The 14,819-nt window shown below is 42.6% G+C and overlaps 1 protein-coding gene across 9 annotated transcripts in view; it reads left to right on the forward strand.

Annotated features, from left to right (window-relative positions):
* The window catches only part of osbpl8 (oxysterol binding protein-like 8), a 282,603-nt gene that overhangs the window by 55,881 nt on the left and 211,903 nt on the right, over window positions 1-14,819 (forward strand). For all 9 annotated transcript variants that reach the window (XM_041215495.1, XM_041215498.1, XM_041215497.1 and 6 more), the window contains one exon: window positions 6,959-7,062. In XM_041215495.1, the coding sequence (XP_041071429.1) occupies window positions 6,959-7,062 (104 nt within the window). Of the gene's footprint in view, window positions 1-6,958; window positions 7,063-14,819 lie in introns of those variants that run through there.

The raw sequence follows: 14,819 nt of genomic DNA on the forward strand, positions 1-14,819 counted from the left end.
AGTTCACAGTGAAATTTATTGCACTGCAATTAGTGTCCTCGTTGAAACTAAAATGAATCCTTAGACCTGCTGAGTTTTTCCAGGTAATTCTGTTTTTGTTTTGGATTTCCAGCATCCACAGTTTTTTTGTTTTTATTAAAATGAATCCTTGTTCAATGTAAGGTAGATGAGTAAGGTGGACCTGTTCAAATGTTAATATGCCAAATTGAAGAACTAGCTATTTGATTGGAAAAGAACTAAGGTGCTTCTGTGGACCATTGTACTTCCCAAGCAAGTTAACTTGTTTTATGCAACTTGGAAGCTTAGAAATGACAAGAAAGAAGGTAAGTTGGCCTGTTGTGCTAATATTAGTTCTTGAGTTTGAGCAGTCTCTTCTAATTCCATTACAGTTTCCCTTCTCATTAGTAGTTCTCAAATGTAGATTCTCATTCTTCAGTATTCTGGAATATCTGTTATGATGGCTTGGTGACTTCTACTTAGAAATTTTTTAGTATAAGTTAATTTTGAATATAAATCTTAATTATAACTATTCCACATTACTGTCAGATATCCGTAAAATTGCATTCTTTCCCTGCCATCTTAAACCTGGAGTGAAATATTTATTAAACATCTTTTGCATACCTTATTTTCAATTTTTAGGTGAGTCTCTTCCTTTCTAAGTGGTTGCACCCCATAATGAGTCTTTCATTTGTGTTAGCCATGAAAGCCCTCTTACGTTGCCTACCAGTCTGTCATGTTCCTGTTGTGATCCCTTAGAGGTCAATAACCTGAAAAGAGCGAAATCCTCAAATGAGCTCAATGAAAGCAAGATTTCACTTTTTAAAACACTTACTGTAAACAGTCAAGCTCAGAATCATAAAATTAAGCAAGCATTAATGGACAAATAGCATTTTATTAGAAACGATGAATTTCACTTTAACTAGTTGATACAAAAAAAAAGGCCTCACAACTGTCTCCGCATCATTCCCAGCACAAATGTGGCACCATGTGCAGTCTCAACCTCTTTCAAACTTTGTCTCCAGTGCATAGGATCTCTCACCTTTCCCACTCACTGGATTCGGTGCTTGAGTCGCTTTCACTGGCCGTTTTATCCCATCAAAAGTCCCTGGATACAATGAACACCAACAAAGCACGCTTCAATGAACCCCTTTTGCCTCGTGTCTTGACTGGTGTAGCTTTCCAGAGTTCTCTTCCAGCACAACCCTGGTTCATTGTACCTCTGGTACAAACACTCAGCTCTTTAGCATGCCTGAGTTGTTTACACCACTTTTAGGTTTCAGCCCTTTTTAGGTTGCTCACACATTTCTTTACTAAGATCTCCTGGAGTTTTCTTACTGCCAAACAGAAAACTGACTTCCTTGTTGAGAGCTCTGCTTGCCTCTCCTGAACACACCTGGAGTTCTGTGTCAATATTCTGCCGCAGCACAAAAAGCTGAAATATACCTGCCCTCTCTGCCACCTCCCCCCCCGCCCCCCGCCAGTAAAGTTCTGTTTGCCTTTTGTGGTTACTCAACGCTCGGCACCATAGCAACGGCCAAGTCATCAGGTCACTCCTCAGAAATAATCACAGCTAAGAAATTCAATTACGCACCCCTTTTCAGAATTATCTCAGTTTCACTTTGGGTAAAGGGGGTATCTTACAATTACAAGCTTTTTGCAAAGGGCAGAGTTCATCACACTCCCACTTTGCCGTCCAAATCTTTTCTTTCATTTTATATATTTATGTTCTCATGGTTTTATTCCGTATTATCCTCACATCTATTTTTGCCTTTTTTTTTAAAAAAAATTAATTTGTGCTGTAACCTTTTTATTTATACATTGAGTCTTCTTTGCACTTCTATGATCTAGTCTTCAAATTAATCTAAACTTGTTTGATCTGCTTCACTGTAGTCTGCAACCATTAATTTAAACATAAAAATATTATCATCACAGTCCCTAATTCTCAGTAGTAAGTTGCCCTTCTGGCACAGATTTTCTCAAAATTTTATTCCTTCATATTGAAGACTAAAAATATGATAGCAAATGGGCATAAATGTCAGTGTGTTATAAATTAATAATCTTGAGTTTGTGGACTGCTTTACAGCTTTAAGTTGTGTATAGTTTATTTTTTCAATCCCAGCTCTTGGGCAAACCTGGCAGAGCAGCATTTAAAACGACTGTCTCTATTTGCTCTTGACAGCTGAGTGGTTTACCCTGCCAATTCAGACGGCATTAAGAGATAGCCACATGGCATGAACTTAAAATGCATGTAGGCCACATTCAGTAGGAGTGGCATATTTTTACCACAATCTGATAGCTTCCTTGGTCATTTTTCCTCCTCCCTACCCTAAAGTTTCCAGACTTATTCAATGTGTTTTGCCACGATGGGATTAGACCTTGTAATTTTGAGGTTGCTCGTTCAGCTTCAAGACCATGGCAGAACTGTATCCAGTTTTGAGGTGTACCATTACCATTGCTTTTTAATTTAGTGCCTTCATTGTATGATTTATTTTTTGGTAAATCTTGCAATATTACTATTTTCAAAAAAGTAATTTCTGTTATGCTTTTTAGCAATAATATTGATTTGTGCAAGCTGTAAAGTCCAATATTGTGGTTGATTTTTATTAAGAGCTTAAAAAAAACGTCTGAAATTGCTTTGCTGGAAACAGTGGTATTAGCAGTGGACATGGCTGAAATACAAATGTTCCCTTAATCGTCATTAGGGTGAGGGACAAGTTGTTTTTTTTTTATTCTTTCATGGGATATGGGCATTGCTGGAAAGGCCAGCATTTGTCGCCCATCCCTAATTACCCTTGAGAAGGTGGTAGTGAATCACCTTGTTGAACCACTGCAGTCCATGTGGTGTAGGTACACCAATAGCGATGTTAGGGAGGGAGTTCCAGGATTTAGACCCCGCATCTATTCTGTCTTTTGACAGTGCTGGGACTTGCACGAGTGACTAATGAATTCTGTTTGACCATTTTTCCATTTCAACCCCCCCGCAATTTTCAGCTCTGAATGGCCCAGAAAAATGTTATATGCAGCAGAACACAATCTGCCCCTTTCAGCACAATTTATTGTATAAGCTGAATTTGCTCCAGTCCAGCTTCTAGGCTCTAGTGCAAATATTATAGTACAAGTGGAATTTGTGCCTGATGTAAAACTTCATAGTCATTACTGTGGAAAGTTTAATAGGATTGATTAGTCAATGATACGTTTATTGCCAACCTCCTTGGTGATGTTAGGAGTTTTCACAAAATTTTTTGTGACAAATTCCTGTTGAGTTAATCGTTTTCCTTTCAAACTAACTGCAGGGCCAAAAAGAAGTAATCTTCAAACTTTTCGCTGTGTAATTTCTTAGGAAATTGTATGTTTTGTTTTGAGAAGTTTCTGAAGAAGATGGTGTGGCCTTGATCACTTTACATTGTTGATGCATTCAACTTGCAAGTGTAAAACTACAGGGCTTAAGCAGAGAGCAAATGGAATTATATTAACACCAACAGACCTAAGAAATGACCTCCGTAATAGTCCAATTCCTTTCAAAGTCCAAAACAAGTATTGAAGCAACTAAGGAAAGCTCCAGAACATAGTCAGTAGGAGAATATTAGTCTACGGAAGTTCGGCTGAGGTATTGTGATGATCTGGTCAGACCACATTTGGGACAGGAATGCAGAGCCAAAGTGTTCTTGGATGTATCATATGCTGCAATGTGATTTTTCTTGTCATGAGTAACTCACTGTTAACCTGTGATGTGGACCGCAAGACAAATTTAATTACCATTCGTCAGTTTAATGTGGCATATTGAGCACAGAATGATTTATAGTAAGTGCAAACTTTGCTGTTCTCCTTGGAATCAAAACTGCAAAGATGCTGCATAAACTCAACAAAGAACGAATCAGAGAAACATAGGTCTTTTTCATTCTTGTAAGTATCCAACAGGACTGAGTCCTCTGGACAGCTTTGTATCAAGATTAATTTTAGTTAAGTTAGAGCTCCATGATGATTCTGTGAAGATATTTCAGGATTAAAGGAATTGTATCTAAATTTCCTTACCCTCTTAACCATACATAGGTGGTGAATTATTCTAAGAATTCAGCTTAGTAGTTTTCCACACAGTTGTAGCTGTTGGAATACATGTACTGTAAACACTTGCACAAGATGCTTGTAATTGAATAGAATGGCTTGACCCACTGGTCAGTTGCAAACTTGGTTAATGTTCTGTGAGATGAAAGTGTTGTCAGGAAATCTTTTTATGTATGATGGTATATCTACCAGCTGTGAGTTAAGATAAAATATTGGTCATTTGGAGTACAATGGCACGCAGTGAGAAGGCACTTTAAACATAGAATGATGTGCTTTAGGTCACATGACTGTTTCTCATAAGTGATATTTCTTATTTCTCAATAGATAGACATAGGAACATTGGACTTAGGAGCAGGAGTAGGCCATTTGGCCCTTTGAACCTACTGTGCCATTCAATTAGATCATGGCTGATCTGAAATAAAAACAATGTGGGGAAAACTCTGCAGGTCTAACAGCATCTGTGGAGAGAGAAAGAGTTAACGCTTCAAGTCTGTATGACTCTTCTTCAGAGCTGATGACTGTCTGGTTGTGGTCTCAACCCCACTTCACTGTCTGCCCCCATAACCCTCGATTCCCTTGTCTGTCAAAAATCTATCTAACCGTCTTGAAAATAATCAATAAACCAGCCACCACTGCTTTCTGGGGAAGAGAATTCCGCAGACTAATGACCCTCTGAGAGAAAAGTTTTCTGCTCATCTTCACCTTAAAAATCATAAACATCATTTTATTTATGATTAGATAAATCTTGAAACTGGAGCAGAAATATTTCCACTGATGTAGAGCAGAAGTAAACCACGAGCGATTTCTGAGATTGAATTTGTTTATATTCATAACAAGAGTATAAACAAGTTCTTGGCCTGAAATGTTTACTTTGATTTAAAATAAATATTTGGCGAAGTGAAAAGCCTGTGGTTGATGGGAGAGATTTGGGAAAATCAATTATGGAAGTTGAAGCAAGTATTTAGTGTGGAATAACAGTGAGTTCAGACTAAGCGGAACATGGTGGAATTCTGATTTGGCTCCCATTTAAATGTTTCCCTCAGAATTGCCTCTTCTAACTGGTGCCTAAATGTAGTGAAATAGCTGGCTGGTCGGTCGGGTATATGAGTGAGGGAAACAAGTTCATGAAAGAAACCTTGGAAGTCTGACTTGTTAATGGTATGTTGATGATTTTGTAAAGATAAACAGGTGGTGAGCATTCTTAATTACCGAGTACTTATAAAGAGAGACTGCTGGGACCTGGGTGTAGTGGCTGGTAAGCAGACATATGTAATGTGGCATTCTGTAAATAAACCAATATCAAGAAAATTGTGTGTTTAGTTTCATACTTCAACTGGCTTGGGATCGATTTGATGTGACACTTAGAGGAACATTGCTGTTAATTTTAAAAAAACATATATTTGAGGGCTGTGAAGAAGTTTGGTGCCTTAGATGAGCATAATTTTGGGAAATGTTCTAGTCTATAAATTGGCTAGGTGGATATTGGAAAGATCCTATTTTAGTACTGAATCCACAATATGAAGTAATGGAAATGCAGAGCAGTTCTGTCATCTGAAAAGAGATGAGATAATTTAACAGTTCAGCAGAAGCATTGAACAAAATAGTTATAGTCCAACAAAAGGGTTTGCTTATTTTCCAGTTCCTCCCTAGTGTTAACGAAAGATCTATATTGTTACGATCGTGATGGGAGGAGGACGCGGTTGATCTCGTCCCACTATTCCACAGGGCGCAACATTAGTTTAAATGTTCAATTCACTCACCAAAATGGCCATTTGTTTACCTTCAGTACAGTTACCCAGAATCAAAGAGACCACACCAGGCTTCTTTCTCAGAATGCGTGATTTATTATAAATCAAAACTTCTTTTCCTTTAAACAATTTGCAATAACACAATTGTACTCAAGTATAACTATCTATCCCTTTTAAAAATACCCCAGCATGCGCACGCACACTAGCTAATAAACATAGGACAAACAAATAGGGTCTCTTCAGAGATGGACTTTGGAGGATAGACTTAATAAAATAAAGGATAAAGTTCTCAGGGTTTTGACACTGTCGATCTGGAGCTTCCTCATGTGAAGGCTGGTTCCATTAGATGTCTGGAGGCTCTCACCAATAGAGCTTCAGCGTGGAGGAGAATATAGATCTAGATCAATTCTTCTTGTCTCAGCTTTGCAGGTTTCCAAATGCAAATAAGATATATTCGGATGAGGATTCTATGGCTGCAGGTTGATAACCACACACACAATTTCAGGCAAGGCAGGGAATGAGCCAGTTATGGCAGCCTTTCTTCTAGGCTTATTCCTCAAAAGACTTAAAACTTAAAGCCTATCTCTGTCATGTGATTTCCAGTAAATCATTAGCCTTTGCCTTTAGCAGTTTCTTCCTCATCAATTAAAGTGATTGCAGTTCAAAACAAACAAGCAGCTCTTCCCCCTCAAATACCATGCTAGTCAGGTCATTTCTTGGAAAAGGCATGCTTGTTGACAGTTCCAAGGTGAAGTTATGACCTTTTTTAAAAAAAAATGCCCCAGGTCAACATCCAGGTGTCCAGATAATGCCAATGTCTTTCCATATTTTAAAACAAAAATATAGTTTTGAAAGATATGACACTAACAATATCCTAAGCTTGAATCCATCCCTCTTCGGAGATAGGCAGGCCCAAAATGTATTTCCAACATTTGCAATTTTTCTCCCCTTTAATTGACCCCCAGTAGTTCTGGCTTCAGAGTCTCCACAGAAAATGTGCATTTGTTGTCTGTTATCTGCCTTAACTGATACCTCTACATTCATGGTAAGAAGCTATAAATTTCTACTGGTTAATGGTGCGCATTGTTTTTCTGGCACTTGATGTCAAGGCAAGTTTTATTTTGGTGACAGTTCTTTTCTGTTGATAGGTGTTCAGGGCCACAGGCTGGGAAAACACCATCAGGATGAAACAAGAGGATCACCGTGCAATATGGAAGCTGTTGGAGCAGAAGGAGAAAACGAGAAAACTCTGGTAGCTATTTATTATCAGACATTGAACTGAAAGTATTATGTTAAAAATAAGTGCTTTCCAGGGATCCTGTGACCATAGTGCAAATGCATTGAATTTGCAAAGATAAAATAACTTCTTAATATTTTAAATAAATTCTGTTTGCCATATGGCAAAGTCCAAGACCGCCTGGCTGGAATGATCGACAAGTCTTGTATTAAATCAGGACTGATAATTGATTTCAAGGACTTGGAAATGAATTGCACGACATGAACAGTTCAGAGAGCAAGACCGGAGAGAGTGATAAAGGAGCGGCCTGGGAGAGACAGCAAGGTTGAAGAGAGGTTTAAAGGAGTGGGCCTGGAAGAGAACACAGCGAGACTGGACAGAATGATAAAGGAGTGGCCTGGGAGAGGGTGATAAAGGAGCGAGCCTGGGAGCGGGTGATAAAGGAGTGGCCTAGGAGAGGGCACAATGAGACCAGAGAAGGTGATTAAGGAGCAACCTGGGAGAGAGCACAGCGATACCAGAGAGAGCACCATGAGGCTGGAGAGAGCTATGAAGGAGTGGACCTGGAAGAGAACCCAACGAGAACAGAGAGAGCGCAGCAAGAGCGGAGAGAAGGGTCAAGGAGTTGCCTGGAAGAGAGCACAGTGCGGCTGGAGAGAGTGATACAGGAGCAGCCTGGGAACTACGGGCCAGTTAGTGTAAGTATCAGTGGTGGGTACAGATTTGGAATCCTTCATCAGAGAAAAATCAACAGGCATTTGGAGAGTTCATTGACTAGAGCCAGCATGGATTTGTAAAAGGCAGATCATGCTTGACTAATCTAATTGTATTTTTTGATAAAGTATTAGAGAAGGTTGATGAAGGGAATGTTATGGATGCTGCCTAAATGGATTTTAAAGTGTTTGACCATATAAAAGGCTGGTTAAAAAAATAGAGACTAATGGATTGGGGGGGCTGGTTCTCACTTTTCAGCCCACAAGACTACGCATTCAAAGGGTCATCCCCTGCCATTTCCACCAACTCCAGCTTGATGCCACCACCAAACATATCTTCCCCTCACCCCCTCGCCAGCATTCTGTAGGGACCATTCCCTCTGTGACATCCTGCCCACTCCTCCATCAACCCCAATTCCTCATCCCCTACCCACGGCACCTTCCCATGCAATCGCAGAAGGTGCAACACCTGCCCCTTTACCTCCTCCCTCCTCACTGTCTAAGGCCCCAAACACTCCTTTCAGATGAAGCGGCACTTTACATACAGTAGGCCAAATTGAATGAGGTGTATTTGCTGCTCCCAATGTGGTCTCCTCTACACTGGTGAGACTAAACACAGACTGGATGACTGTGTTGTGGAAGACCTTTACTCAGTCCACAAGCATGACCCAGACTTTTCTGTTGCTTGCCATTTCGACTCAACATCTTGCTATTATGCCCACATTTCGATCCTTGGCCTGCTGCAATGTTCCAGTGAAGCCCAATGCAAACTGGAGGAACAGCACCTCATCTTGCAGTTAGGTACTTTACAGCCTTCCGGACTTAACATTGTGTTCAACAACTTTAGACCATGAACTCTGTCTCCATCTTTAACCCCCTTTTAATCCACTTATTTATTTAATTATTCCTTCCCACAGGGCCATTTGTCACTTGTTATAATGTTTTGCTTTCACAGAGTGCTGACCCTTGTTCTGCTATTAACACTTTATCTTTATGCCACTGTCGGCACCTTCTTTAGTCTTTAACACTACCATTAACGCTCCCTTTGTCTTGTGTGCATGGCATCTTTGTCAAATCTCTCCTGAGCTTCCACCTATCACTGACCTTCTTTCCTGCTCCACCCCATCTTAAACAATATAAAATCCAACACATTTATATTTCTTTTCAGCTCTGAAGAAGAGTCATATGGTCTTAAAACATTAACTCTATTTCTCTTTGCATAGATGCTGCCAGATCTGAGTTTTTCAAGCATTTTTTGCTTTTATTTTAGATTTCCAGCATCTGCAGTATTTTGCTTTTATATTATGGTCGATGGTTGTTTTTTGGTCTGGAGTTTGGTAGATGGATCAGTGAGAAGACCACATTTTTATTTTGACTTGGATATTGGAATACAAAGTCAAATTTTAAAATCTGACAGTGATACCAAACTTGAAGGAGCGAGGATGATATGAATTGTCTGCAGCAGGACATAGGCCGGCAGAATAGGCAGGAAAGTGGCAGATGGAATTTTAAGTGTAAGGTGATGCATTTTGGCGGAAAGGATGGGGAGAGGCAATATTCTGTATTAAATCAGGACTGATAATTGATGTCAAGGACTTGGAAATGAATTGCACAACATGAACAGTTCAAGAGCAAGACCTGAGAGAGTGATAAAGGAGCAGCCTGAGAGAGGCAGCAAGACTGGAGAGAAGTATAAAGGAGTGGGCCTGGAAGAGAATCCAACGAGACCAGAGACAATTCTTAAAAAGTGTGCAGAAACAGAAAGGCATGGAGGTGCATCTGCATCAACCTTTGAAGGTGGCAAGACATATTGAGAGTGTTTAGCAAACCATATGGGATCTTGGGCTTCATAAGTAAAGGCATTGGGTACAAAAGCAGGAAACTTATGCTGAACCTAAATACAAAGCTCTGGTTAAGCCCCAACTGGAGTATTGCATCCAGTTCTGGTCATTACATTTCAGAAAGATCCAGTGAAGGTCCTTGAGAGAGTGCAGTCGAGATTTACCAGATGGTTTGTTATGGCCGCAGCTCATGTTATTCGCTGAGCAAGTCAAATACCGGGGGGAAGCTTGTGTTTTTTTATTATTTTATTATTCATTCACGGGATGTGGGCTTCGCTGGCTGGGTCACCAAATGCAAGTTTTAAAACCCAACCTATCTACTTGTAATTCCAACTTCACAATAGCCTCTCATTACAAATACGTGCATCTAGCACCTTTACCTTGTGTGTCTCAGTTCCCACAGACAAGCTGTCGTTACCAACCTTCCCCCACACCACCACCTTCACAGAATGGCACCATGTTCCCAAAAACATTAAAAAAGATAACATCTGGCTTCACAGATTCCATAGATGAGAGGGAGTGGGGTGGCTTTTCGTTACAAGGTCAGGTTGGAAAGGCTGGGGTTATTCCCTTTGGAGGAAAGGAGATTGAGGTAGAGGGTGGGAGGAGCTGGTAGGAGGATCCTTCAATCACTCGGTGCCTGATTGAGGGACTGGACATCGACAAGAGGAGGGTCCACCACCAGCCAAACCCCGCCCTTGCTGCTGACCTTGCCGCACCCATCTCCCTCGACCCCTACTCCTCGAACCCCATCTTGACGCCCACCCCATTACATTACTTATCTGTGGCCTGGGTCACTCGGCGATTGTAGCACTCGAATGCCTATCCTTCTGACAGCAGCCACAGCCTTCCCAGAGGAGCTGCTGAGCACAAGAGCTGCCGGCTTCTTAGTAGGTGAGACTTCTGCCTTCGGGGTCTTGATTACAGTAGAAGGTCCACCATTGGCCTCGCTGCTGCCTGATTGGCATGTGGTTTGTTAGCCTTCCTGAAAAGAGGCAGTGCGGATCTCTTGCCAACTCTCCATCAGGCAGGCGAGACCCACCACATCTCAACAAGATTCTATCCATGGTGCCCCATAAGTTCCGAGTGCAAAGCATATAGGGATGACACAAGCAGAAGTAAGGAGTCTTCCATTTCATTGCCATCTCTCAAATCTCCTCTGTTATTACTTACTTTGTACTAACACTCTAAAGAAGAGCACAGGCACATGCCAAGGAGCAGCTAACTTGATAGGGTGGGTAAAAGTTAAGAACAGGTGAAAGTGATGTAGGCCATTCAGCCCCTCAAGCCTGCTCCACCATTCATGACTGATCTGATTGTGACCCGAATTCTACTTTCCGGCATGTTTCCCTTAACCCTTAACTCCTTTGTCAAAAATCTGTCTAACTCAGCATTGAATATATTCACTGACCCAGCCTCCAATGCTCACTGGGGAAAAGAATTTGAAACACTAACAGAAATTCCTCCTCATCTTAGTCTTAAACAAGCGACCCCTTATTTTAAAACTGTACCTCCTAGTTCCAGATTCTCCCAAGAGAGGAAACATCCTCTCAGCATTTACCCTGTCAAGCCCCCTCAGAATCTCATGTTTCAATAAGATCACCTCTCATTCTTCAGAACTCCAATGAGGCCCAACCTGCTCAACTAATTTTGTTAATATTGACGACTCAGTACTAAGAAAGCAAAAGGATATGGCAAAATTGCAGGGCAGCTAGTTAAGTATTGATACCAGAGTGTGGCAATGGGGGATGCTGGATGTCGGGGTGGGAGGTGTCCATAGGTTGGGAGGCTGGAAGGATCCGGAGGTTGGGGGGGGGTTTGGTTGGGGGAGTCTGGAGGTCGGGGTGGGGGGGGTCCAGGGGTCGAGGGGTTGCAAGTCAGAGTCTGTCGGGGGGGCAGGGGGTTGGGGGTGTTCCAGGGTTGGGTGGGGTGGGAAGGTCCGAAGTCGGTGGGGCTGGGGTCCAAGGTCGGGTGGGCGGGGCGGGGGGGGGGGTGGGGGAGAGGCGGGAGATGTCCTGTGGTTAGGGGGAGGAGGTGGGGTTGTGGGGGAGCCCCGTGGGGTCGGTCTGGGTCTTTACAATAATTAACTAGAAGTTAGAAAATAACTTTTTCTGGGTAAGTATTGGTGTAACCCCGGCGGAACCATCCAGTGTTTGAGATTTAAATCACATTTTCGGATGGTTCCCAGTACAGTGCAATTGTTCAGAGGAAGTTAGCACTTCTGGCAATTGCCATGCAAACCCTTACCTGGGAACTTGCCAGAGGGATTCCCCAACGCATCTTTGGGGTACTTCCCAGATCTGACGCTGGGAACCACGGACATTACGGGGCAATATAATCAAGCAGAGTCAGCATGGCTTCATGAAGGCTGGATCATATCTGACAAATTTATTAAAATTTTTTGACGTGGTAACAAGCAGGATTGATAAAGGGGAACCAGTAGATGTAATAGGTTTGGATTTCTGCAAGGCGTCCAATAAGGTGCCACACATAAGGCTACTTAATAAGGTAAGGATCCATGGTATTGGGGGCAGTATATTAGCGTGGATAGAAGATTGGCTAACTAATAGAAGACAGAGAGTTGGGATAAGGGGGGCATTTTCAGAATGGCAGCCTGTAACTAATGGAGTGCCACAAGGATCAGTGCTGGGGCCACAATTATTTACAATATATAATGACTTAGATGAGGGAAGTGAATGTACTATCGCCAAGTTTGCAGATGATACAAGAATAGGCGGGAAGGCAAGTGGTGAGCATAAAACTATACAAGGCACTAGTTAGACCACAACTCGAATACTGTGAACAGTTTTGGTCCCCTTATCTAAGGAAAGATATACTGGCATTGGAGGCAGTCTGGAGAGGTTCACTCGGTTGATTCCAGATATGGAGGGATTTTCTTATGAGCGGAGGTTAAGTAGGTTGGGCCTGTACTCATTGGAGTTTAGAAGAATGAGAAGTGAACTTATTGAAACATATAAGATTCTCAAGGAGCTTGACAGGGTAGATGCTGAGAGGTTGTTTCCCCTTGTGGGAGAATTTAGGACCAAAAGGCATAATCTCAGAGTAAGGGGTCGCCCAATTAAATCAGAGATGAGGAGGAATTTCTTCTCTTGTAGAGTAGTGAATCTGTGGAATTCTTTACTGCAGTGGGCTGCAGAGGATGGATCATTAAGTCTATTCAAAGCTGAGATAGATAGATTTTGAATCAGTAAGGGAATCAAGGGTTATGGGGAAAAGGCAGGGAAGTGGAGTTGAGGATTTTCAGATCAGCCATCAGATCTCATTGAATGGCGGAGCAGACTTGATGGGCCGAATGGCCTCCTTTTGCTCCTATGTCTTATGGTCTTGTTGATGCACTGGTGATCATCTTCCAAAATTCTATAGACTCTGGAACAGTCACCCCACTATTTAAGAAGGGAGGGAGAGAGAAAACAGGGAACAACAGACCTGATAGCCTTACATCATTAGTCAGGAAAATGCTAGAATCTATTCTAAGGATGTGATAAATTGACATTTGGATAATCGTGATTTGCTTGGGCATAGTTGGCATGGATTTCTGAACAGGAAACCATGTTTGGTGAACTTGTTGGAGTTTCTTTTGAGGATGCTACTAACAGAATTGATAAAGGGGAGTTGGTGGGCGTCGTATACTTGGATTTTCAGAAGGCTTTTGATGAAGCCCCCCACAGGAGGTTGGTTAGCAAAATTGAAACACTTGGGGTACAAGGTAATATACTGGCATGGATTAAGAATTGGTTAACAGGCAGAAAACAGAGAGTAGGAATAAACGGGTCATTCTCATGTTGGTGGACAGTGAACTAGTGGGGTACCGCAAGGATCAGTATTTAGGCCCCGCTGTTTACAATATGTATCAATGGTTTGGCTGTGGGGACCAAATGTAATATTTCCAAGTTCATGGATGACACAAAGCAAAGTGTAATGTGTGTTGATAAAGAGGCAAAATGGCTTCAAGGGAATTTGAACAGACTTGGTGAGTGGGCAAGAACATGGCAGATGGAATATAATATGGAAAAGTGAGAGATTATCCACTTTGGTGGGAGGAACAGATGAGCAAAGTATTTCTTAAATGGTCAGAGATTAGAGATTAAAGTGTAGATGTACAAAGTGACTTGGTGCCCTCGTCAAGTCACTAAAAGCTAACGCGCAGGTGCAGCAAGCCGGGCTAATGGTACGTTAGCCTTTGTCGCAAAAGGATTTGAGTACAGGAGTAGGTGTTCAAAATGATGAGGGGGTTGGTTAGAGTACATAGGGAGAAACTATTTCTGCTCCGTAAAAGGATCGAGAACGAGAGGGCACAGATCTAAAGTGATTTGCAAAAGAAGCCAATGTTATGTGAGAAAAAAATCGTTTTCACGCAGCGAGTGGTTTGAGTCTGGAATGCACTGTCTGGAAATGTGGTGGAATCAGTTTCAGTCGAGGCATTCAAAGAGGGCGTTGGATCATTATTTGAATAGAAACCATGTGCAAGGTTACGGGGAAAAGGCAAGAGAACGGCACTAAGTCATAATCAGAGGAGAGTACGAGAGGAGGGCCCTGGGACAGGCAGTCAGCAGCACCTAGAGGAGAGTGTGAGAGGAAGATCCTGGGACAGGCAGTCAGCAGCACCTAGAGGAGAGTGTGAGAGGAGGACCCTGGGACAGTCAGCAGCACCTAGAGGAGAGTGTGAGAGGAGGACCCTGGGACAGTCAGCAGCACCTAGAGGAGAGTGTGAGAGGAGGACCCTGGGACAGGCAGTCAGCACCTAGAGGAGAGTGTGAGAGGAGGACCCTGGGACAGGCAGTCAGCACCTAGAGGAGAGTGTGAGAGGAGGACCCTGGGACAGTCAGCAGCACCTAGAGGAGAGTGTGAGAGGAGGACCCTGGGACAGGCAGTCAGCTCCTAGAGGAGAGTGTGAGAGGAGGACCCTGGGACAGACAGTCAGCAGCATCTAGAGGAGAGTGTGAGAGGAGGACCCTGGGACAGACAGTCAGCAGCACCTAGAGGAGAGTGTGAGAGGAGGACCCTGGGACAGACAGTCAGCAGCATCTAGAGGAGAGTGTGAGAGGACGACCCTGGGACAGACAGTCAGCAGCACCTAGAGGAGAGAGTGAGAGGAGGACCCTGGGACAGTCAGCAGCACCAAGAGGAGAGTGTGAGAGGAGGACCCTGGGACAGGCAGTCAGCAGCACCTAGAGGAGAGTGTGAGAGGAGGACCCTG

Source organism: Carcharodon carcharias, chromosome 21 (genome assembly GCF_017639515.1).
Source record: "Carcharodon carcharias isolate sCarCar2 chromosome 21, sCarCar2.pri, whole genome shotgun sequence".
NCBI classification, from domain to species: domain Eukaryota; kingdom Metazoa; phylum Chordata; class Chondrichthyes; order Lamniformes; family Lamnidae; genus Carcharodon; species Carcharodon carcharias.